This window comes from Myotis lucifugus, unplaced genomic scaffold, assembly GCF_000147115.1.
Source record: "Myotis lucifugus unplaced genomic scaffold, Myoluc2.0 scaffold_66, whole genome shotgun sequence".
Lineage (NCBI taxonomy): Eukaryota > Metazoa > Chordata > Mammalia > Chiroptera > Vespertilionidae > Myotis > Myotis lucifugus.
The window spans coordinates 2297399-2322737 of record NW_005871114.1 but is presented as its reverse complement, the minus strand read 5'-3'; the positions used below and the strand labels follow the sequence as shown (position 1 = coordinate 2322737).

The following is a 25339-nucleotide window of genomic DNA, read 5'->3' as shown; positions in this document are numbered from 1 at the left end:
TTTCCTGATAGCCCCAGGAGGTGGGCATTTGCACCTCGTTTTACAGATGATGAAATGGAGTCTTGGAGAGCCTTGCCCCCAAATCTAGAACTGGTTACCAAAGCCAGACTAGAACCTTGGCCCACCTGACTCCAAATCTTTCTGCCTTGGCCAACTGATTACCTTCATATCCAGGGCCTTGTTAACTTCCTTTTCCTTGCTCAAATGCTGACCTGATGCAACAGTAGGGAACTGGGGCACTAGTTCTAACAGCACAGGAGAAAATGGTAAGGTTGAAACCTGCTCCCATCTTCCCGATGGGCAGTAAGTCCCAGATGCTGAAACCAGCTATTAACAGACCAGTGCCCGCACGCCAGCTTCGTTCCTGTGGATTCTTGTGTGGAGGGCCTATGTTTTCTACAGAATCCGTAATGCTGCTGCAGCACCTAATATAGCACCAAGTCCTCACTAAATTCACTGAGTGGGTGTTTAATAACTATATATTAATGGGAGGGAAGCAGGCTCACCTGAAGCATTTGATTCTGAAAGCATTTTTCCCCCCAACAACTCAGGATGTAGGCAGTGAATGCACAATTGTGACAGATAATGGCTGTGATCCTGCTGAGAGAGTAATTTTATCACTCTGTTTTAAAGCTGCTTCGGTAGGAAAGCAACTATAATATCTGTGCTCCAAGACTTCAATCAAACAGACAACCAAGCAAAAAGCCGTTACTAAAATCTCTGTGTGCCCACACTGTCCCTAGGCACAATGGAGAACCCCATAGAAGGATAATCCATGGCCTCTTCCTAAGGAATTTACACTCTGGCTGGGAAACCAACCCAAAATTCAGAAAGTGATTAGATAAAAGCCTGTTTCCTCTGGATATCCAGCAAATGAGTTCCATAGGACTCCAGAGAGAGGAGAAACCATGGATACTAGAATCTAAAGAAGAGGGACTTGGGTGGTAGAGTCAAGGCTAGAGACACAAAAGAGACAGGGCTGCTCCTCAGCTTCTTAGGACCATCATGGCATTTCACAGCATCCAGAAAAGCACCCACAGATTTCAGGCTATTCGCCCCCAGCATGGCACGGCTGCATGGCCAGAACTATTCAATGTCCTGACCACCACTCCGCACATTTCTGTGCTGACAGGCTATTGCAGACTTAGGAACAAACAATCCCACGCCATACACCCCTTGGGATTTCCACTGTTTATTCAATAGGCAACACTGGCATCAGTCTTTGTCATTCCAGCCGACCACCATTCCCCACCCACATCACAGATGAGATGAGGCCTGTGCAAACACACTGCCTCAGATCTGTAGGGTGAATAACTACTGATAGTAAAGGGGGATTGGTGATAAGAATCAAAGGGCGAGGATATGTCAGAGGAACTTAGTACTTGATGCTATCTCAACAAAATACACTAGCCTGTGGAAATTTACTATAACATCCAATCAGAAAATCTCATTTCTCATGTAAGCAGGATCTAAATGCATTCAGCTCTATGTCCAACTGACATTGGGGGAAAGGCTGCCTCAAAAATTAGGGCCAGCCCTGTCACTGGGCTGAAACAGTCTCTCCAAAAGCCCCAACCAACAAAAAGCCCTCTGGGATAAGAGGGACAAAGCTCTTTAAATTTTTTTTAATTTTCCAATTATAATGAACATACAATATTATATTCATTTCGGGTGTACAACATAGTGATTTTGCATTTATGTAACTTACGAAGTGACCACTCTGCTAAGTCTAGTATTCATTGGGGACAAGCTCTTTATTCTGCTGAAGGTCCTTATCCCACTGACTCAAGTTGATCTTTGTAATTTTCCCCCCACTCTCCCTCCCCAACCACTTCTTAGCTCCAATAAAATGCATTCTGTGGTTTCCTGCCCCTCAATCTTGCCCAAGGTGTTCCCTCATCCTGGGACATCATTCCCTCCCATTCGCACTAATGCCTCTGAAATCCAACCCTCTACTTTGGTGCCATCTCCTCCATGCAGTTTTCAACTGACCACCCTGTTGAAAGTGCTTTTTTCTGAATTCTATATGCATGCCAGTCCCATAGGAGGCATCTTTCATTCTTATGGACTGAACTCACCCACCAGGCTGAGTCGGCTCGCTTTTCATCTCTCCAAAGTGTCTCTTCCTCTCCATTCTCACGGCCTCTGTTGAGCTCAGGCCCACATCACCCTGGAAGACACAAATAGCCTCCAGCCCTGCCCACATAGCCACCAGACTGAACCTACTGTAAAAAAAAAAATCAATTCTGATGATGTTAACCCTGACTTTCAGCCCTTCAATGTCTCCCCAAGGCCTTCAGAGCAGTCTAAGCTGCTTAGGTAAGTAGGAGGCTTTTTAGTATCTGATCTTCCCTCTAACCTTCCCAGGAAAGCAATGGACAATTCTACAACTTTAGTGCCCATTAGAATCACCTAGGGTACTTGTTAAAAAATACATATACCCGCTTTCCCCAGCTGCCAGTAAGGTGCTCGATTCTTCCGAGGGAGCTAAGGCCGCGTTGGGGTGAAGCCCTCACTTCATCCAGCGACTAGCACCGCTCCCGGAAGCGCTCGCCCAGCACTCACCCACACCATGGCCTCAGTCTCAGAGCTCGCCTGCATCTACTCGCCCTTATCCTGCACGACAATGAAGTGAGGTGATGGTGACAGAGGATAAGATCAATGCCCTCATTAAAGCAGCTGGTGTAAATGCTGAACCTTTCTGGCCAGGCTTGTTTGCAAAGGCTCTGGCTAATGTCAACATTGGGAGTCTCATCTGCAATGTAGGGGCCGGTGGACCTGCCCCTGCAGCTAGTGCTGCACCAGCAGGAGGTCCTCCACTGCTGCTGCCCCAGCTGAGGAGAAGGAAGTGGAAGCAAAGAAAGAAGAATCTGAGGAGTCTGAGGATGACATGGGCTTTGGTCTTTTTGACTAAACTAGCTCTTTTGTAACACAGTCAATAAAAGCTGACCTCTGTTGCAAAAAAAAAAATAAAAATACATATACCCAGTCCGTTCCACCAGACAGTCTGGTTCATTAAGTAACTGGGGGAGCCAAGGAGCATGAATATTGAAAAAAAAAAAGGAGGTTTTCAATTATCCATGGGAAACATGAGTATTTACAAAAATATGAGGTTCAAAATATTTGGTTCTTCAACAAAACAAAAAATATATGGTTCTGATGAAGGTATTGTGAGGAGATCACATTTTGAGAACACTTGGTAGAGACATTGTGCAAATGGGACTAGAAACAAATATTTTTTGAGAAGCCATTGAATGCAGTGGTTAAGAGTAGAGGCTTGGGAGCAAACCTGAATTTTCCATAAGCCATTGGGAAAGTAACTTACTGTTTCTGTGCCTCATCTGCAAAATCTATATATATAAAAGGAAGGATAATATGCAAAGTGTCCCCTCGGGAGTTTGACCGGGAGACGGGGAGTTCGATCACTCGCTATGATGTGCGCTGACCATCAGGGGGTGGTGTGGAACATGGAAGACGACCAGAAGTGGCGGCGGTGGTGGGGCACTGAGGGAGCAAAGGAAGGAGGAGGCAGGGAGGCGGGGAGGCAGGGAACCTAATGGGCCCCGATCGCAGGCCAGGCCTAGGGACCCTACCCGGGCACGAATTTCATGCACCAGGCCTCTAGTAGAGATAATAACAGTATTTATCTTATAGGTTAAGATTAAATGAGATCATTATTATAAAATGGTTAGCACGGCATTTAGCACGGCAAATCAGTTCTATAACTGGTGGAAGAAAAACAGTGAAAAGCAACAATGTCCATGTTTTTATTTTGCAGTGCTTCTGAGGAAGAGATTTTTAGGGATTTCCTCTACAGTATCATTGGCAGACGTTTATCCAACTTTAACCTGAAGGCTTCCAATGATGAGGGCCTCCGGGCACTACCTCCTGAGGCAGCCTTTCCATTGTTAAGGCATCACAGAGGTTAACTTCTTCCTTAAGTCTAGTGGAATTCTGCTTGTCAGATATCACTGTCCATGAATCCTAACCTGCCCTTTGGAGCATCATCAAACAACACCATTCTTATTTCCATAAGAGTCCTTCAAAGGTTTGGAGGTAATTATCATGGCTTTCCTTGGTATGTATTTTCTTCTTGATGAAGATAGTAAAGCATAGGGATGAAACTCTGAGTTCAGAGTTAGAGGCCTGGGCTTTTGTCATGACCAGCTGGGTATCTGTGGGCAAGTCACTTGACAATGCTGAGCCTCAGTTCTACTCTAGCCCCAAATTCCATGATTCTACTATTTCTTCTATTATTTATTTCTTCTATCCTCAGGCACAGTTATTTCTTCCATTCCTCAGGCATGTTTCCAGACCCCTCATTGTGGCGGTTGTCTTTTGCATTGTCTGACAAGAACAGAACAGCAGTCCCCCTTTGGGAAAATTCTTGAGCTCTCACTCACACCAAGTGGTTTGAATGGAAGATGCCAAGTTTTTAGACATCTCACACCCCAGGCTATCTACATGGGCCAATCCCCTGGCCACAGCTAACTGGCCTAGAGTTAGGCACCTTACCCAAGTTTAACTAATTAGACCAGAGAGAACAATTATTAATTCCTCTCTGGAGCTGGAATTGAAAGGAGTGAGGTGACAGCTCCTAGGGGCTATAATTCTCCCTTTTGGATCTGACTTACCAGAAAATGACATCTACATGCAGAGAAACACAAGAAAAGAAGGGTGGTGAGGTAATCTTATGAAGTTCAAGTCCTTGGTTCCAGGTTATCTCTGAGGATCAACTGCACTCCTGTCCTTCCCATCATTTAATTCCCCTTTTACCCTAGCTGGGGTTCTCTCCTTACAAACAAACAAGTCTAGAGTAATACACTCGCCTTTCTAAGCAGGCCTCAAATGGAGATAGCTCTGGTTTATCTGTCCCCCTTCCCAACCCTTTCAGCTAACTCTCCACTCCCTCAACCTTCTGCCAACAGCTATTTCAGATGGGTAACTAGAGTCCGTGTATAATACAAAAAAGGCTGTCACACCTTGACCAGTGTTCTCAGTGGTTAGAGCATTGGTCCAAGCACCGAAGGGTCACTGATTCGATTCCCAGTCTAGGGCACATACTTGGGTTGCAGGTTCAATCCCCAGCCCCAGCCCCAGTCAGGGTGCCTGTGGGAGGCAACCAATCCATGAGTCTCACATTGATGTTTCTCTCTCTCTCTCTCTCTCTCTCTCTCTCTCTCTCTCTCTCTCTCTCCATCTCTCCCTCCCTTCCACTCTATCTAAAATTAATGGAAAAAATATCGAGACAGGATTAATAAAAACAAAAAAGGGCTGTCGCTTCCTTTAGTCTGGCCCTTGTTCAGAAGGGCATTTCAAGACTCCATCTTAGAGCAGTCGTGCTACCTTGCTGAGTCATATTGAGCATGTGGTCCTCTCAAACCCCCAGCTCTTTTTCATGTAAACCATGGAAGCCAGGGCTTTCCCTTTGCTATGATACAATTCTATAGTTGGGTTTGTTCTGTTTTGGGGGGCTGGGGGATGAGGCTTGTGTCCGAATTGCAAATAAACACTTAGCCTTGTTAAATGTTATATGTTGGATTGGGGTGAGTGTTCCAGCCTGACTAGGATTCCATCATCAGTGACAAAGCTGTGACAAAGCTTCCCAACTGGTCTACCAAATGCACCAGGTTACAGATGTGCCAGGATGTTCATTCCCTCGCTTCTCTGCTTGATGGAATGAAGTTTGGGGCTCTGAACCCACATTAGCAGCTTCCGACCCTGGCAGCCATATCATTTTCTGAGTATTCCTATTTCAAGTCTCCATAGTTATGGTAACATAGGGAAACTAATTGTTTTATAACATAAAAGTATTTACTAACAAAATGCTCATTTTCAAAATTGGTCCCCACTTAAACATCTCCGCTTGCTTAATCTTAGTCTATAGTCTCATCCATCAAGTCACATTTTTATTGCTTGTTCTCTCCAATATTTAGGATTTCTCCACAATAAACTATAAATGCAATGCAATTTTGTTTTAGGGGTAATTCTAGATTTTGCAAAAGATGCAGAATTTTATGAAGTTGATGAAAGTGATGTTAGAAACCTGTTTGAATAACAAGTAAAGCCACTGTCCATTGGAAAGGTTACCAACTGAATGGGAGAAAGTTCACATGGACACTGCCCAATAATTAAAATCCAATGATAAGAATATATATATATATATATATAGAGAGAGAGAGAGAGAGAGAGAGAGAATATGCAAATTAGGCTGGGACGCCATAACAGGTCATGACTGGACAGGAGGAGGTTGCATGTGCAGGTGAGGCCTGGAGCAGAGACAGAGACAGAGACGGAGACGGGGAGCCAGCGAGCCACCGCGCCCCGGCTCCAGCCGGGCCCCCGGGAGCCAGAGCGGACACAGACTGGGACAGGGGGGCCGGCCCGCAGCCTCTGCAGCTTAGCCTGGAGAGGAGACAGCGGGCCTGCCTCCCGCGGAAGCAGCGCGGCGCCTGTGGAAGCAGCACTGAGCACGCTGCGGTTCCACCAGCTCCCACGGCAGCGACGGTGCCCTACTGCGCGCGATGTCACACCATGGGCTACTAGTACATAATCATTGAGAAGAGGCCTTGGAAACTGTAAAAGTCAAATGTGTTGTGAATTATATTTCAATTACAGTCATTTTTAAAAAGTCAAATGTGAACTAAGGAATATTATCTTATAAAAGCATCAAATTGTGTAGAAACATGTACTCAACCCTTTTTGCATAAAACCCAGGAACAGTTGACTCAGTCTTTGTGTGGTTTAAGAAATAGCATACAGCTGAAATTATAATCAAAACTGTCCATATGATCAAATTTACTTTCTTAAATTTTAGTTTTACCTTTCAAAATAAAGTCCCAATAAAAATTTTTCTCAGGATCAGTAAGTCTTTGGATTATGAGGGCGTCCTAAACTTGAGTTGTTGCCATTGTTGCAACTTTTGTCCATTGCTCCTTGTCTTCAGAGGACTATTCGAGACTGTCTAAATCACTCTCCAGGAAAACAACTGCCCTGCCTGAAAGCCATGGTTAACTTGGGCTCTATGTTACCATTAGATAATCAAGTGCATAATATTTGTCATAACTACAAGCCACGCCTTTTCTTCTCTCTTCCTAGATGGATGTTCAGGAAACTCATTCTTTCCTTAATGGATACTGTAAGGAACTATCAAAGGAGCCTGCAGGATACCTCAAGTCCCTTTTATTATTCAAAGAAAGATCCCTAACTTCTGTTTACACTGGACACTCCTGGCATTAAGTAACTAATGGGACAACTGGTCCCCTCCCTCTAGAGTCTAGACACATAAACTCTGCAAGAGCCATAATTGAGTGTGACTTTTTCATCTAGTCTTCCCAGGACCTTGCAGAGTGCCACCCCCATGGCAGGCACTCCATAAGCTCCATAAATATTTACTGAATATAAACATAAATTAACAGCTTCATCTCTGTCACTTACTGTGTAACACTGGACAAGTCCTCTATCCACTCTGGGTCCTACTTTGTTCATTTTAAACTAAAGGGGTCAGGCCAGATGATCCTGAAGTTTCCTCTTCTAGTGTTAACATTCTGTATTCCCACCCTGTTGACTAGTGGTTCCTGACTCTGTTTTCCAATCAGAGACTCGAAAGCTAGATAGTTTGCATAGTACAGGGAAGTTTTAATCACATGTACACCCTGGAAGGCGGGATCTTGAAGGATTTCTATAACCTATGGGACTCTAAATTCTAAGTGACTACAACATAAACATTTAGGCCACCAAATTACTGTATGGTTATCTCGGCATTCCATTTTTCCTGAAAAACATAACACAAAAACCCATAGTCACAGTCTGAGGCTTTGAGAAATGATACTCAGAAAGTTTTATGATGCCGAAACCGGTTTGGCTCAGTGGATAGAGCGTCGGCCTGCGGACTGAAAGGTCCCAGGTTCGATTCTGGCCAAGGGCATGTACCTGGGTTGCGGGCACATCCCCAGTGGGAGGTGTGCAGGAGGCAGCTGATCGATGTTTCTCTCTCATCGATGTTTCTAACTCTCTATCTCTCTCCCTTCCTCTCTGTGAAAAATCAATAAAATATATAAAAATAAATAAATAAAAAGAAAGTTTTATGAAATGAAAGAGGGACTCTGTTTCAGAACAAGTAACAGGTTAACTTCATTTGGAATGCCAAACGCCACATCCTGCCACAGAATTGTTTCCTCACACTTCACATGCTCAAAAACAAACAAACAAATAAATAAAAGACAACAGTTAATGCTAATATTCTTCTACCTGCAAGCTTTAACTTTAGCCACGGCCTCAAACATCAGCTGTATATGTAAAAGGAAGCGTATGTGAGTCCAATTTAAAAGTAGAGCATTTTCATTTCATCATCAGCCTCCCCTCCTCTATTTCCTGTGTTATCAGATGTTAGAGAGAGAGCCAGCGGTCTGATTGTGAAACTGGCAATTTGGCAGACAAAATACGCACGTTCAACCAGCATTCTTTCAAATAAGAACCTAACATGGATCTAACCTCCTGAGAGTCACTGAGAAGATACACACCAGCAGAAGGCATAAACTCAGAAAAATAAAAAAAGGTACCAAGGAATTCCTGAACCAACAGAGCCAATTCCAGAGGTCTCCTCTAACTCCAGGGATTTCTTCAGTTCCATGTTCTCCTTCAGAAAGGACACACTCAGTTTAACCTCTGCTCCTAATAGACTCCCATGGCCCATGGAGCTAACAAGTCCAATTGTTAACTGGCTTCTGTAATGGCATATCTGATTCTTTTGTGGGACGGGCTGTCCTATCTGGTATTTTTAAGTTTGGAGATAGTAAAAAGACGCACTCTGAATTAACTTGGAGAGTTTCTGTTTAGTCACATCCTGACTATGTGACCACAAGACATGGAAACTGATGCTCCAAATGGCACCAGCAGTGCAGGCCCCTAAGGAGGATGCTCATGGGGGAAAATTTTTTTTCTCCAACTGGGACATTCAAAATGGGCTCAAGTGTAAGGAAGATAGACAACCATCCATGGGTGTACCCACTCATCTAGTCATCCACCCATCTCTCGTTTACTAGGTAGGCGCCTACCATGTAAACATTGTCAGTAGAGACCAGCATTGTCTGTTTGATTCTTGTATGTGCCCTGACTGAGGATCAAACCCGCAACCTTGGTGTATTGGGATGATGCTCTAACCAACTGAGCTATCTGTCCAGGGCAAGACCAGCACTTCCTTTAAAAACAAACACGGTGAAAATAAACTAGTTGCCAAATGTTTTCTTTCCCCACAGAAAAGACATTTTTCTGTGTCTTGGGAAACCAACTGACTGGTGTTTGTGTGTCAATTTTACCAAACTGGGTAAATTAGGAAGTTTTCTGCTCATAAGGCCATATGACGAGCCTACTGTGGGTTCAATGATTTCTCTACTGGGCAGCTAAAAACTCATTCACAGAATAAATCATCCTATTTCCTTGGCCATCTCAGACATACTTTCAGTCATGTGAATGGCACTGGAAACAAACTGAAAGCTGTCAAAACATCCTGTAATCGTAGGGAAATTAACAGACCCACTTTGTCATGCATATTTGCCCCCATTTCCCCTGCCCCCATTACCTTCCTATGAACTCACATTCATAAATCTACATGTCAACCATAACAAACAGTATGTGTAAAACGTTAAATACATGAATTCTTTCCTTCTCACACAGATAATAAGAATGAACTTGGGCTAAGTCCATAAACAGAAAACTATTTTTATATCATTTAAGCTCCTGTTTAAAATTCTGTTGTGAAAGATAACCTGTTAGCTGAAATAATATACTATATATTCATGGGATTTTGAAAACTATCAAACTGAGACCCAGCAACACAAGGTAAGATATGTAAAAATCACACATAGTTAAAATCATGGAACTTTATGGCGGTAAAGGTTTGAGATGTTAACGTGTGCTCTTCCGAGCATTTTTAAAAGGGTAAGAACGGGTCCACGGTGGCCAAACGACTTGCCCAAGGTGGCAAACCAGTTAGTGTCAGAGTCCATGAAATATACACCCATATTCTCTTACTATTTGTCATAAAGAGTATAGTAACCTAAGAAGACATCAATTCAAATCTGAATTGACAAGAGTAAACATGTCTCAAAGATATGTAGCTGTCCCCTCTTTGAGTCATTAACCCACACCCAGTCAGTGACGGTACAGATATTACAGCAATAGCACACACCAACACCACATTGCTTCCCCTTACACAGAAGAGCAGCCCGATGAAGTCGAGAAGACCCAGGAGTTTACACAACGCAACTTAACCTGAAGCTTGACCTACTCGGATTAGGTGGGTGCAAGCCCAACTTGATCCATAAAATCCCCATGACACCAACATTTTTCTCTTTTAAAATCCCTAACTGAAAGTAAAACATGAACACAGTAGAAAAATTAAAACAGTGGAGAAATGCCTAAAACAAAAAGTTCAAAATATCCTTTATTCACCCAAAGCAACCACTACCAACAATTTTTTGTGTATTCTTTCAGGAGAAAAGTTACACACACACACACACACACACACACACACACACACACACAATTTTAAAAAGTTATGTATAGTTGCTTCTAGCGCGCCTGTGTGTGTGTGTGTGTGTGTGTGTGTTTTATGAGCACCCTGGTTTGATTCTGTCTTCACATTGCTTGCCAGGAGCTCAATCTCACTAGTTCAGATGATAAACTGGTCACTTCAAGGACAGAAACCCTGTTGTTAATCAAAGTTAATTTGCTCTTAACTGACATTGTATTTCTGGACAAAGGGACAGAGAAAGGGGAAGATTAGGGATGGAAAGTAGGAAAGAGGAAATTAGTGAGAAAAGGAAAGAAAAAGATAAAGAAATAAAGAGAAAGAGAAAAAGATAAAAATACAGACCAGCACCTGACAGATGCTCATTCAGTACTTTCTGAATGACTGACTGCCAAATAAACGAATGAATGAAGAAACTGGGATAGGCATATTTTTACACATGACATTTATTATATCAAATGATATGGCCCCAGTTCTCTAAAAAGTAAGCATCCTTCTTGATCCACGCTGTCTAGTATGGTAGCCACTGGCCATGCGTGACTATTGAATATTTGAAACGTGTTCTTTCAGTGTAAAATATACACCAGATTTCAAAGACTTCGTATTTTTTTAAAGGATGTAAAATATCTCATTAATAATTCTTATATTGATTATAAATGAGAATATTTTAGATATGTTTAGGTTAAGAAACGATATTTTAAAAATTAATACACCTGTTTCTTTTTCTTTCTTTTTTTACTGCAGCTACTAGAAAACTTTAAATTTCATATGTGGCTCACATTATACATTTTTTTTGGATAGCACTGGTCTGGACTGTAGATACTATTATAGCAGTGACTATATCTGTCTTTCTCTGATCTATCCCAGCACCTAGTACAGGGCCCTGAGAATAGTGAATGCCCAATAAATATGTACCAGATGAAAGGTTGTCTGTGGTGTCTAGATAAGGCAATAACTAGGCCTCAGACTGCAAGGCGGGAGGCCCTGGCCCTGATCCTAGCTCTAATGTAAAAGCAGCTCTGTGACCTTGGTAAGTCATTGAACATGGCTAGGCCTTGTTTTCCTCATCTTTAAATTGGAGATAATATCTGCCTTTTAGGAAAACTGCATGGACCAAATAAAATAATGTTTATAAAGGGCTTTGAAATGGGAAAATAGATGTCCGGTCCCTCCAGAGTTTCAGTATTCTCTTCCAGCAATAGTCCCAGGAGAAGCCAGATGCAGAAAATACTGAAACAACAGGGTATGAAACTAACCAATCAATTCCTATCGCTGATACTTCGATTCCGGCACATTAGAAAACTTAGGTCAGGACAGGTGCAGACTTGAGAGTCTCACACTAGTGGAAACGTCAGCATTCATCACCCCTTTTCACTGCATCTCACCAACACAGTTGACCAAGGGACTTGCAGATACTTTCCTTGAGGGACCACAGAAAGACCAACAAACTGAGAGGAGAAGGCTGTCTCTGGGTGGTTGACCAAGCAGCAGAGCGGCCAATTTCACTATGACTCCTGGGGCTCACAGCCTTGTGGGAAGTTTATAATCCCGGGGGACTCTCGGGCCTCAAGGGAAAAGTTCCATGGGCACAAAACTCTATCACGGGCATTCATCCTCGTTAACCGTTTTGGGCACAGCTAGGAGGGTGGGGGTATCTTATTTTACAAGGCGATCAGGGTACCTGGCAAGGGGAGTCCCAAGGACACTTGGGCAGACTGTAGCATTTTCGTGACACCAGGATGGACTTCACCATCTCAGTCGGGCATCTTCTTCCCCAAATCAAAGATCATTTCAAAAGGGAAGACTGTGTGAAGAAAGCGTCCTTTAGCAGGGGGGGTCTGAGGAGCTGACTGCAGACTAACCCACCGCAGAGAAAAAGCAGACCCAACAACCCACAGCCCCGAGGCGGGAGACCAGCAGAACAAAAATAGTCCATTTCAAGCGGCCCCAGGTCAGATTCTTCCCTCAGGCTCTGCAAGGCACCGCAGAAGCCCCAGAAGTCCATGACTTACCATCCGCAAGGCCACCACACCTAGGAGAGCAAGGAGGGTGCAATGACTTCCCCTTTGCTGTGAGGGTCTGACCCTCTTCCCCTCTTTAAGGGCTGCTGCCTGTGACGTGGAAGGGAGTTGTGCCATGGCCAAGCTCGGAAACCTTGGGACCAGTGCCCCGTGACCTGCATCGTAACAGCCCACAGGGCCTGAGCTGCTGCTGACTCGTCCAACCAGAACACCAAGGACAGGACAGCAGGCACGGAGCAGAGCCAAGAACACGACTACCCAGCAGAACCAACTGTGGAGGCTCTCTGAAATTCATATTCCCGGGACCAACCCCCCACGGTTCTGGTTCAGTAGGTTCGGAGTGGAGCCCAGGCGCCTGTATTTTAAACCAAGTGCGGGGCAATGCCAATGCCCAGCCTGACGTGGGAACCTGTGGTCGAAAGAAACTTTGTTTTCCCTAATCCTTTCTCGATCCATGAGGGTTCTTCACCCTTCTTATCTCCATGAGGACGAGGAGAGCGGGGAGAGGAGACTTAGAGGAAAGTGGAGAGCATTGGAGAGTTTTGAAGGCCCGAGGTTCCAGAGTGAACTGTTCCCGGTCTTTACTCAAGTCATTTAACCTCTCTGAACCTCAGTTTCCTCTTCTGTGGAATGGTGGTAAAGCCATCTACCCACTCGGGGCTGTGGGGGGAATAAATGCATATGCAGTATCCATGACTCATAGTGGCTGCCATACAAGCATTTGTCTGATTATGAGCTCTCTCTGTGAAGGGAAGGATGGGTGCAGGGCTGTTCTCCATATGAGGATCTTTGCAAGAGACACTGTAAATTTGAATAATTGACTTAGGCGTAAAGGGGAAGAAAAGGCGAAATAAAGCCAGAACTGGTTTGGCTCAGTGGATAGAGCGTCGGCCTGCGGACTCAAGGGTCCCAGGTTCGATTCCAGTCAAGGGCATGTACCTTGGTTGCGGGCACATCCCCAGTGGGGGGCGTGCAGGAGGCAGCTGATTGATGTTTCTCTCTCATCGATGTTTCTAACTCTCTATCCCTCTCTCTTCCTCTCTGTAAAAAATCAATAAAATATATTTTTTAAAAAAAAGGCGAAATAAACTGCAACAACAAAAACCTGTAGAAGGGGAGCCATGGATTCAGGTTAAAGGGAGGCTGGGAGATGCACAGAGCAGGGCGGAGAACCTGTCTCTGGGAAGCTACACAGGTATGGTTGGGAGGAAATCAACAGAGATTCACAAAGACTCAGGCACAAAGTTACATGAAGATTTACTGCAACGTTACTTATAAAGGGAAAAATGGAAATAACCTAAAGGTATCTTTTTCTTTTTTTAAACATTATGATGAACATACATCACTTTATTTCAGGAAAAAAAAATGTTCCTTTTCAAATGTAGGGAAAGATTTTGGAATCCATGGATTAGCTGAAAGCATGTTTAAATATCTCAGTGGTTCTTCTTTTAAATTCCGTTTAACATCCAGATTAGAACATTAATATCAACAAAGGAAGGCCAGATGTGGGGCAAAAAAATCATGATTTGGGGTAACATCAGAACTTCTGAAGCACAAAGGGTATGAGAAGGATGGAGGAGGCAAAGAGAAAAGAAATCATATAAAGAAACAGACGAGATCTCTGAATCATATTAGGAGAATCAGGGATAATGCTTCCCTTCCCCCTCCACACAGACAAACACACACAATGATGAGAACTTTTGAAATAAAACTCAATATCACCCACCAAGTCCTTTCCCACACAGGCTCACAAATCTATTTTTGTATTCCAGTGAGATTTGCAGCAGAGAATAGAGTTCCAGTAAAGAGGAAATAATTTCTGTGCTGTAACTGGGTTTTTCTCACTTCCTTCTTTTAAAATAATCACCCAACAAGTCCAAAGTTTCAGAACAACAATACAGTCTTTCATGCACTGAATATATATCCTTGCAGACATTTTGGAACTAAACTGCATCTGTGAAAAGTTCTAGGTAATTTGCTTAGAAAACTTATAATAATATATTACGGCACAGGGGCTGGAAGCAGCCTTCTACATCATCTGGTCCAACCCATCATTTCGCAGATGAAGATCTTGAGAAATAAACTGGCTGCTCCAACACACTCAAGTCTCTAATTAAAACATCTGCTCGATTTTAAGGTAGCTGATAAATTTGGAAAGAGGGGGTGCAAAACAAAACCTCTAAAACATTTTTAGTGGAGTAGTAATTATGAACAACGGGCTTATTAAATGAAGAAGCCGTAAGGATCGTGATGAAAGTACACCTCCACTCCAATAGCAGGACGACTTACTTACGTCTGGAAAACTAAGAGATTAAAATCTGCCAGAGCTAACTCGTGGACTCTGTGAGCAGGGGCATAGGAAGAGAATTCAGGAGCTCTACCCTGAAATCTGCTGGCCTCAGCGCCAACACTAGCCTAATTTTATACTGAAATCGATGGGCATCCAGTAGTCGCCCTGATGAGATGATGCCTCCATTTCCAGAAAAGTGAGAAAATGGTCCATGCACAGCAGAGGTGCGTGACCCCTGACCTGGTAAAGGGAGGGTGGCTTAGAACCTTGCTCGATGTGGACCCCTGACCAGCGGCAACAGCATTACCTGGCTGCTTGTTAGAAATGCAGGATCTTGGGCCCCACCCAGACCTACAGAGTGAGAATATGCATAGTTCAAGATCCCCAGGGCCTCCTGAGAAACACTTACATAACGCAGCAGTAAGAAAAAGTATAATTGACGACCGGTAACTGTATTTAACCTAAGTTTCTGGAATAATTACCTCCTTTACCAGTTCTACTCTCAAAAGCTTTTTTTAAAAAAAATATTTTTATTGATTTCAGAGAGGAAGGGAGAGGGAGAGATAGAAACATCAATGAGCAGAGAATTATTGATTGGTTGCCTCCTGCATGCCCACACTGGGGATTGAACCATGATCTCATAGTTCATAGGTTGATGCTCAACCACTGAGCCATGCCGGTTGGGCGCTATTGATCTTTAGGCCTTATTTTAAATTTTAAATGGTCTAAAAATTAGCCTACATTTTAAGTAGTCATGTTTTTTTCACAAAACATCTCAAAGTTAAGAAACAATGTAAATATAAATATTCTGGGAGCTTCATCATCTCCAAAGGCCACCTTCTCCATCTTTGCATGCTCTAATTGATACTAAGCTTTCCTGAAATTTGTCTCCCCGTAGCTTTCAATAACCCTACAATCATAACCCCATGATTATTGGCCCTACCAGTAGTTTATCCCCATTATCAAGTTTTCATTACATTTCCCACTGGGATTTTTTTTTTAATGCACAGAGTCAAAGAAACAAGTTTCGGGTATTTATTTCTCATAGACCTGGGGCAGCTTCTAGTAGCGGGGTATATGAAATTTTTATTTTTTGCTTTTATTTTCGGATACCTTAGGAAAACCTCACAGGTACAAGAAGAGTATTAAAATAAACTATCACAATTTATAGAGAATGTAACCAAGGACATAATTATGCCAGACTTCCAGTGTCGGGGATAATACTATCCTTAAACATTCTTTTAGCCTGAAGCTTCCCAGGAATCAAAGCAGGTGTGAAATAGGGCAAGAAGGTGATGCTTCAAAAATGTTTGAGACTCCCTGGCCTAGGAGAGTTGTAGACTATTAGCCCTGGAAAATGTCTTAGGTCAAGTCTAATTCCGCCTCCTACAGAAAAGGAAAGTGAAACCCAAAGAAGCTGAGTGACTTGCCCAATATTAGCCATCTCCTTAGCAGCAGAGCCAGGCAATGGAGTGCCTCTGTCGCCGTTCAAAGGTCTTTTTGCTACATTGCCAGACTCAGAGTCTTAAGTTTGTTAAGAAAGCTTGTCTAGCCCGGCCACGCGTGGCTCAGTGGTTGAGCATTGACCAGGAGGTCACAGTTTGATTCCTGATCAGGGCACATGCCTGGGTTGCAGGCTCAATCCCCAGTGGGAGGGCCTGCAGGAGGCAGCCAATCAATGTTCATCTCTCATCACTGATGTTTCTATCTCTCTCTCCCTTCCTCTCTGAAATCAATTTTAAAAAATTTTTTTTAAAGAACACTTGTCTAGCATAAAAATCAGAGCTATTGCACATAACTGGGCTGACCAAGGGCAATGGCTATGGAGACCCCAAAAGCAAATCCAAGCCATCCTGTTACACACCTCAAACCCCCAAATTCACACATCTAATACCAACAAGTTACACTGAAGCCATGAGACTCCTTCCTCCTCTGTTTCCTAGAATTCCACCTGTCCCTGTGTATCCACTGATTCTGAGCTGCAGAGACTTTCTACTAAGCAGCTCATTTTACTCTCCCATTAAAATCGACTTTCTGATGAAAGTTCCTTTGCGTTCAGAACAGGAACACCACTATGAAACACTTCATTCTTTCCGAAACACTTGACACTAAACACTCATAGCATACCGAGCCAGAGTTGCTAGTAAAAAGTAAAATACAGGCAATCAATTTATCCAGGCATCTAAACATTGGATGCATCCAAACAAGATTTTAGTGCCAAAGTGAGCAATCCAAACAATATTTTAAAAATCCTTTTTACCATCAATTTTTTAAAATAACACCACTGTAATGTTTTAAAGAAAAATCAGTTAGAGGATAGAGCATGAGGTGCCAGTACAGTGATATTTCATCCAGGGAGCTCTGATTGATTGGTGGGTGGGTCCCAGTGGCCAGCCCACAAGATTATAATGAACCATTGCAGTGACATAAGCTAATCCACAGAAATAACCAGTTGTGTCTCACTTCTTTGTAAATGTAGGCAGATCACAACTCTCTCAAATCAGTGAAGTGTGACCAAGCAAGTATGAATCGTGTGCTTTTTCTACCATCATGTCCTTCTGAAATAAAAATAAGCAAAACCCAGGAAAAATTGCTAATCCAGGTCCCAAGCATCTCAGGTGAGATCTTTAGGCTAACACTAGTCATTTATGTGACAAAATGAGCTGGGGTCCCACTGTGTTCCATGACCTGCTTGTACTTATTGATTTCAAGCAAACTATTCCTGATATAAAAGCATCTAGGGAGTTATACAGTATTAACTTTTTTAAATTTAAATACAGTTTTATTGATTTCAGAGAGGGAGGTAGAGGGAGAGAGAGATAAAAAAATCAGTGATGAGAGAGAATCATTGATTGCCTCCTGCAAGCCCCACAATGGAAATCGAGCCTGCAACCTGGGCCTGTGCCCTGACCAGGAATCGAACCATGACCTCCTGGTTCATAGGTCGACATTCAACCACTGAGCCACGCCAGCCAAGCGCAGTATTAACTTTTTAAGGTCAATAAAAATTTGTGAATTTTTAATTCAGTTCACTAAATGAGACAGGGGAGGATGAATTAAATTAATGCCCAAGTCCCACCAGGGATAATTGAACATAGTTACATCACTCCAGGCTTCTTTGCTGGCATCAGGTTTACAAGATCTTAAGAGAACAGAAGAACACGCATAGCCTGCTCATAGCCCACGGTGAGGCAAGAATGGAAAACAAAAAGAGGAAGAAAGGCTGTGACATGTATTCATCCAAAAGTATATCTTCCGTTACTGTTCATCAGAGTGTACGTCATACTTCCTGGGCCACTCAAGTCATTAGCCCTGGCAGAGAGGATCGGAATTTTCCCACTTTACAAGAAGAAACAGGGCAAAAAACAGAAGCTAGGCTGGCGGGAAACGGAGGGTTGTTTCCCTATAAATATGTTATCCAAAAGTGATACCTTTTCAACAAAAATCTTATAGTCATGTGATGGTAAAATGGAAATGGCTTGCAAGCCGGAAAGTTGGCAGTCTTGTTCCTCACACTCCCACCAAACTAAGTCTCATCCTCCCACCCCCACTGCCCTCTCCTGGGTTGGAACCTGTGTCCTGCATCTCCCAAGGTGTAGGAAATTCTAACAGGCTTTTGTCGGAGCTCAGAACCCAAGGGAAAGGTTCACCTTCCTCAACTTCGGTCCCAGAGACCTATCCTATCATGATCCCAGCCCAGGAGCAGGCTGCTCTACACCAATGAGTACAGCTGGGGCTCTTAGCATAGTGGGGTCCAGGTGCGTTTTGTAATATAAATGACTAGTGTCGACGTGACGGTGTCTCACCTGAAATGCCTAGGGCCTGGGTTACTGTTTTTTGGGGTTTTTTTTAATCCTCACCCAAGGATGTTTTATTGATTTTAGAGAGAGGAAAGGAGAGAGGAAGAGGGAGAAAGAGGGAGAGAGAGGAAGAGAGAGTGTGAGACAGAGGAAGAGAGAAGCACGGATGTGAGGAAGAAACATCAATCGCTGTCTCCTACACACCCCGACGAGGAACGGCACCTGCAACCTTCCTGGTGTGCTGGACAACACCCCAACCGACTGAGTGCCCGGCCGGGCAGGGTTAGCCATTCTTCTAGAGCTCGCTCATCTGTACCTCAGAGGCGACCCTTACCTTCAGAAATGGCCTTCTTCACGGCTGCCACGTACGTCTCGGGCTCGTCGTCACAGGTGAGCTCCTGCCAGTGCGCCCACTCTGGAAAGAAGTCCAGGAACTCCTTGCTGTTCTGCACCCCGCAGAGCAGCCGGACCATGCGCTGCGGCGGGTGGAAGGCTCTCTGCAGCAGCGGCAGCTGGGCCGGCTGGCCGAAGTGCTGCACCAGCTCCGCGGACAGCAGCACCACGATGCAGCGCGTGCTGAGGAAGAAGGTCAGGTCCTCAGCTGAGAAGAAAGTGTCCGGGCCCAGCCGGTAAGTCAGCGTCTTCTGGCCACGGACCTGCCGGCTGGACAGGAAAAGGTCCTGGAGGTATTGGCACCATTCCTCCGCATCCGGGCTGTAGACCAGGAGAATGTCACACCTTCGGAACACCCCTGAGCAAGAACAAGGCACTTATGTCAACACGCCTGCTTTCCATGACCTGCAAGATATACCATCCTGATGGAGAGCCGGCACCCACGGTCTTTCACTGTCCACCTCCAGCGGGCCCGTTTGACTTCTTTCCCCACTTACAGCTGGTGTTACAACTATACCAGACTCTGCTTTTGCCCAAACATGCAATGCCACGTCAGATGCTTGCATTAGCTATTGCTTCTGCTGGCCTACTCTTCCCCCCACGGCTGGTACAATACACGATTGAGTTAAGGGGCCCTGGCCAGGGTGGCTCAGTTGGTTGGAGCATCATCCCATGCACCAAAAGGGCACGTACCTAGGTTGTGGGTTTGGTCCTCAGTTGAGGCGTATATAAGAGGCAACCAATTGATGTTTCTCTCACCTCTCTTTCTCTCTCTCTCCCTTCCTTACTCTAAAATCAGTAAAAAAATAATAATAAAAAAAAATAAAATAAAATAAAAATTAAAAAAAATGTCCTTGGGTGAGGATTTAAATAGTGTATGTGGGGGGGGAGAGTGTCTTTTGGGGATGACTTGGCCCAAATGCCTCTTTGACAGATAAACAAACACTTCAGCTGTGAAGATGAAGGGAATTACTTAAATTCACACTCAGTAATTAGTCACAGAGCCAAGACTAAATGGGTTAAGAATGAGATCTCAGAAAGGCTGTGGTCCTGTACATTAGTGATGAAGAAGCCGTTGGCAATGTCCTCAGTGGGTTGACAAGTGATGGCAAGGAAGTGAAGAAGAGTGAAGAAGAGACTTGCTAGAGCATAAGAAGTTCCCTTAAGAAGACAGTGTGGGCCTAGAGCAGTGATGGCGAACCTATGACACGCGTGTCAGAGGTGACACGTGAACTCATTTTTTTGGTTGATTTTTCTTTGTTAAATGGCATTTAAATATATAAAATAAATATCAAAAATATAAGTCTTTGTTTTACTATGGTTGCAAATATCAAAAAATTTCTATATGTGACACGGCACCAGAGTTAAGTTAGGGTTTTTCAAAATGCTGACACACCGAGCTCAAAAGGTTCGCCATCACTGGCCTAGAGCATCATCCCAGTACGCCAAGGTTAAAGGTTCAGTCCTCCATCAGGGCACATACAAGAAGCAACCAATGAAGGCATAAGTGGAACAACAAATCCACATTTCTCTCTCTACTCAAATTTTTTAAAAAAAGAAGGCAGTGTGGCTCGTGGAGCACTGGTTGATGAGCAGGAAACCAGTGACTACAGAGCCCTGACCACGTGGCCTTGAGCCACTTGTGCCACTTTTATGAGGAGACAGTGACCCAAAAGCAAAACAGCAGGTTTAAGATTGACAACTTCTAGGCCACTGAGGGAATAAGTACTCACCACTCCCTGCCTCTCTGTTAACAGACATCACAAAACCTGTGGTTCATTAAAGATCTCTTGTCGTCAAGGAAAGTTTAAATGTTAATAACAGCAGGAACTGAGTGTGGAGTCTCCAGGAACTCTCTACTATCTTCACAGTTTTTCTATAAATCTAAAACATCTAAACATCTAAAATAAAAATTTAAATATACAGTTGAAATAAAAAGCACTTATGAGATTAGCCTCTTCTAATGAAACAAGGTTTTTAGTATCTTCACACAAATATACATATTTAAAATGTCTCATTCCAGGGGGTCTGGTGTTACATTTGACCCCCTCCCCCCCTTTGAGCAAAAGTGCTTGAGAAGGAAGTGGTCACTTCCTCAGACCAGTTAATATCACAACCTATTTGGTCACCACCAACTTGTAGTGTGACTTCCGACCAATATACTAAATCTAAGCAAATATTGCCTCAATGTAAATGAGGGCAACGGGATCTGTCGCCATCCTGGATTTTGCTCTGCTGCTGAAATTGAAAGCTGGGGAAGTTGTAAAAAAAAAAAAAATTCCAAAGTGAAAATTAAAGTCCCTCCACAACATGCTGAGCCATGACAAAGGTCTAAATGCCTTGTAAGCAACTCTGTCTCCTATAGGGGGCACCCCTTTCTTCAAGAATAATTCCCTTCCTTTAACCAGAAGTCACTTCTTCAAATATGCTAAATCAATTCTCTCATTTTTTGGTTATTAAAAGAAATGAAATACGTGAACCAACAAGTGGTCATAACTGCCAGACTGGAAAAGGTCTCTGTAGAGCTTAAGGGGCAGGTTTGGCTCTAAAGGAGAGAGGAAGGAAAGCAGAAGAGCAGGGCTGGCTGGTGGCAATAGGGAGTGAGGGTGGTGGTAAGAAACACAGTAAAAGATTCAGAATCCACCTGAGAAGAGAACAAAGAGGAAGTGCTTCTCAAACTACCCAGCCCAGACCATTTCTTTAATCTGTGGGCGGCGCTGGCACATGATACATCTGTCCTGGAGCCCCATGTTTGAATCTGCACTGAAAAGGGATGTGACATAGGGAAGGTGACCAGGGTAGGGAGAGAGCTGGAAGTTGCTCAGAATTTTCAGACTCTGAAGATTTCAAGTTTAGAAACTTGTTAAGAGTACGGAGGGGGGTGATGGGAGCATGAGTGTGCGGGGGCGGGGGGGGGGGGAGGTTGGGGGTTAATGGGGGTGATGAGGACACATTTGTAATACCTTAACTAATAAAAAATAAAAATAAGTTAAAAAAAGGGTACTGAGGGACCTCAAGGATCAGATGGAAAAATTAAAGGTTCCTTCAAGCCCTGTTTTCCTGTAAGTACAAGGATGGTAGAAGGATCTGGAGATAAGATAAGCAGGAAGAGGTAGGAGAGCTTTCTTCAAAGGTCTGAAGATGACGCATGGAGAAAACAATTCTAGTCTTCATCAACCACACTCGGCCACTAAGGAAAGGGATGTATGGCCTCCTCCTCCTCTCTCTCATGTGCAAATTCAAGAGCTGCCATCAGATGCCAAGGACAGGGAGCCAAGATTTTCCTTGATTTCAACAGCAAATATGCCTTTCAAAAACAAAAGACTAATGATTACCCATCAGTAGAAGGAAATTTAAGGAAACCACGTGATTCAGCCATGAAAAGGAATGAGGTACTGCTGGTGCATGTTAAACCTAGATGAACCTAGAAATGATTATGCTCCCTGAAAGAAGCCAGTCACCATATGACATGATCCCATTTATATGAAAGTCCAGAGTAGGGAAATCTATGGAGACAGAGAGTAGAATTTGGGGATGGGGAGAAGGAGGGAAGCAGGGGGGTGGTAGCTGAAACAGAAGAAGTTTCTTTTTGAGGTGATGAAAATGTTCTGAAATTGACGGTGGTGATGGTTGTGCATATGTGTGAAGATACTAAAAACCACTGAATTGTACACTTTAAAAGAGCGGATTGTATTGTATGTGAATTATATCTCAATAAAGCAGTTTAAAAGGAGGAGGAAAAGGAGGGGGAGAAAAAGGAGGAGGAGGAGAAGGTGGAGGAGGAAGAGGAGAAGGGGGAGAGGAAGAAGACAACATGGAAGAGTGGCCTGGATGGCTCCAGAGCCGACAGCATCTTGGCAAGAGATGCTCTCACCACTGTGAGCTGCCACCATGGGTCACTGTATCTCCATACCTCAGGGAGCCCCAAGGGCCCAAGACCCAACTCCTATTTGCAGCGCCTCACCGCAGAGGATGCTGACACTTCCAACCATCACAGACGTCTGCAGAAGCCACCACAGGGCCCGTAAACCCCAGGGTTGGCCACTGGCTTTGAGTTCCTATCGGCATAGGAGCACACCGTCTAGCCCCTTCAGCCACATTCACTTGAATGATGCACACAGGACTCTGGCTTCTTCCGCCTCCTCCGCCAACCCCCACCCCTGTCCGGTTTGTTTCCCAGGCCTAACAGCCCACGGCCTGTTCCCAGCCATAGAAGGAGATGGGCACTTCACTCACCTCACCTCCTACTTCTCCCCAGTCACCCACCTACTCTGGCAAACTGCTCCTTCAATACACCACATACACCCACTGACTGTTCTACCTGGAGTACTCTCCCCCAGTGCCTACACACACACACACACACACACACACACACACACACACACACTTGGGGTCTTTGCTCAAATGTTTATGAAGACTAACCTAGCTGCCTCGTTTAAAATGATAACCCCAGCCCCCTTTACCCCTCTCGACTGTTTCCCATGCACTTCTCATATCATGTCTTTTCCTCATTAAGTGTATTGTCTGCCTTCCCCCACCTCTCCATAAGCTGCATGGGGACATCGCTTCTGTCTGTTTCGTTTACTGAACGTATACTTGACACCCAGAGCAGTGCCTAGAAACGGCAGGCAGGCAGTAAGTATGTGCTGTGTGAATGAATCCCCTCCAGATAACTCTGCTTCAGCTTTCAAATGGAGTGCGCGGATGAACCTTCTGTTAGCAAGGGTTCCCTCTTCACAATACAGCTTCTTGGCCTTCAGAGCCTCACTAGGGAGGCAGGAGGCGGCGAGCTACCTCTCCACCGCCCGCCCTTAAATAGGAAGCCTGTGTCGCCAGGGCTAAGAGAACTGTCACCACTGGCCTTTCCTACCCCTGCTTCCCAAGCGCCATCGGAAGGCTAGATCTCGGGGGCTCTAGCCTCTGCCCACATCCTCCAAGAGCAGTGCCTTCCCCGGCCGGCTAGGTTTTGTTTTTCAAGAGGCTTTTACATCCTCTTTTCACGGGTTATCGCTACTAAAACATCATAAGATGAGCAAGGAAAACACGAGTAACCCCACTTGCAAACATGGTAACTGTAATATTCTCCTCTAGGAATTCTTTGTTTGTTTCTGCTTCCCTCCACAAGACTGTGCACGCGGGAGCAGAGACCAGCGTGTCCTGGGCACCATTTGAGAACATATTTAGGTGCAAATTATCCCTCAACGTGCGTCGTAAGTGCTCATTCGTTGTCTCTACTCTCATCATTATTATACGGTTCATCCTAAGTCGCAGTGAGTGAGTGACTTGCCAAGGGTACACACCCCAGGAACCAAGAGGAACTCAGAGTAATCAGCCTGCCGGCACCTTTAGATGGATAGATACCCAGTGGTCCCCATTCTTCAAAGTTCTGCAAAGGACACCGGAAAAGTAAAGCTAAAGGAATTGGTGTTCCTAGGTTCCCATCGAAATTCCAGACGAAAAACAAAGCCTAGAGGGGAGAGGAAGCGGGCCGTGGCCCCAGGGCCGCCGGAGACCTCCCCGGGCCAACCTGCGACGGCCCGGGCGCCCCCTATCGGCCCGAGAAGCGCTTCGCCGGCGCCGACCAGTCGGCTCTCTGCCTTCTTTACCTCGGACTCTGGGTTCGCAGAGTTGGAAGAACAGGGGAAACGACCCTCAGAAGGTCCGAGAGCTGGTGACGAGGGCGAAAAGCAGACTTAGAAGATGGGGGCCGGGGAGGGCCCGGCAGGGGCTGCAAAGACTCGCGCCACAGGCTGGGAAGGGGAGCGGGGGAAAGTCGGGGTGGGAGGTTTGCGACCGGGACCCGGGGAAAGAACAGAAAGAACACAGGTCCTGCACCCGAGGCCCCGCCGAGCGGGGAGCCGGCAGGGCTGCGGGGGGCAGAGAGCGCGGGAGGGAGAGAGGGGACCCCAGCGCGGGGCTCCCGCGGGCGGCGCCTGCGTACGCACCTGAGGCTGCCATGCCGCCGGCGCCGCTCTCATGCCCGGCTCGCTGCGCGGGGGCCGCTGCCCGGAGCGGAGGGGGCGCCGGCTGCGCTCGCTCGGCACCGGCCGCGGCTCTGTGCTTCCTCCCTCCGGGCAGCGCAGCGACGAGTCCCCGCGAGGGCGTGTCCACAGGGCCCGCCCGCCGCGCTGCGGGGCTTCACGGAACTTGCTCCCCGGTCGGCTGTTTGCTGAGTGGAAGTGAGAATCCCGGTCCCGGAGCCAGGCGGGTCCCCTGCACGTCCGCCGGTTCCTCCCAGCCCTCCGGCCGGGAAAAGGCCCGGTGACGTACCTTACCAGGTGACCCCTCTGCCCCTCGGATCCCC

At 45.2% G+C, this 25339-nt stretch overlaps 1 protein-coding gene and 1 pseudogene across 1 annotated transcript in view; one reads left to right on the top strand and one right to left on the bottom strand.

Moving 5' to 3' along the window:
- Positions 1-25087, bottom strand: part of PIK3AP1 (phosphoinositide-3-kinase adaptor protein 1) — a 97320-nt gene extending 72233 nt beyond the window's left edge. Inside the window, exons 1-2 of the mRNA XM_023754831.1 lie at positions 24981-25087; positions 18977-19393 (exon numbers count right to left, since the gene is read on the bottom strand). Coding sequence (XP_023610599.1) covers positions 18977-19393; positions 24981-24993 — 430 coding nt within the window. The 5' untranslated portion in view covers positions 24994-25087. The remainder of the gene's footprint in view (positions 1-18976; positions 19394-24980) is intronic.
- LOC106697384 lies at positions 2442-2970 on the top strand (annotated as a pseudogene).
- Positions 25088-25339: the final 252 nt, after the last annotated feature.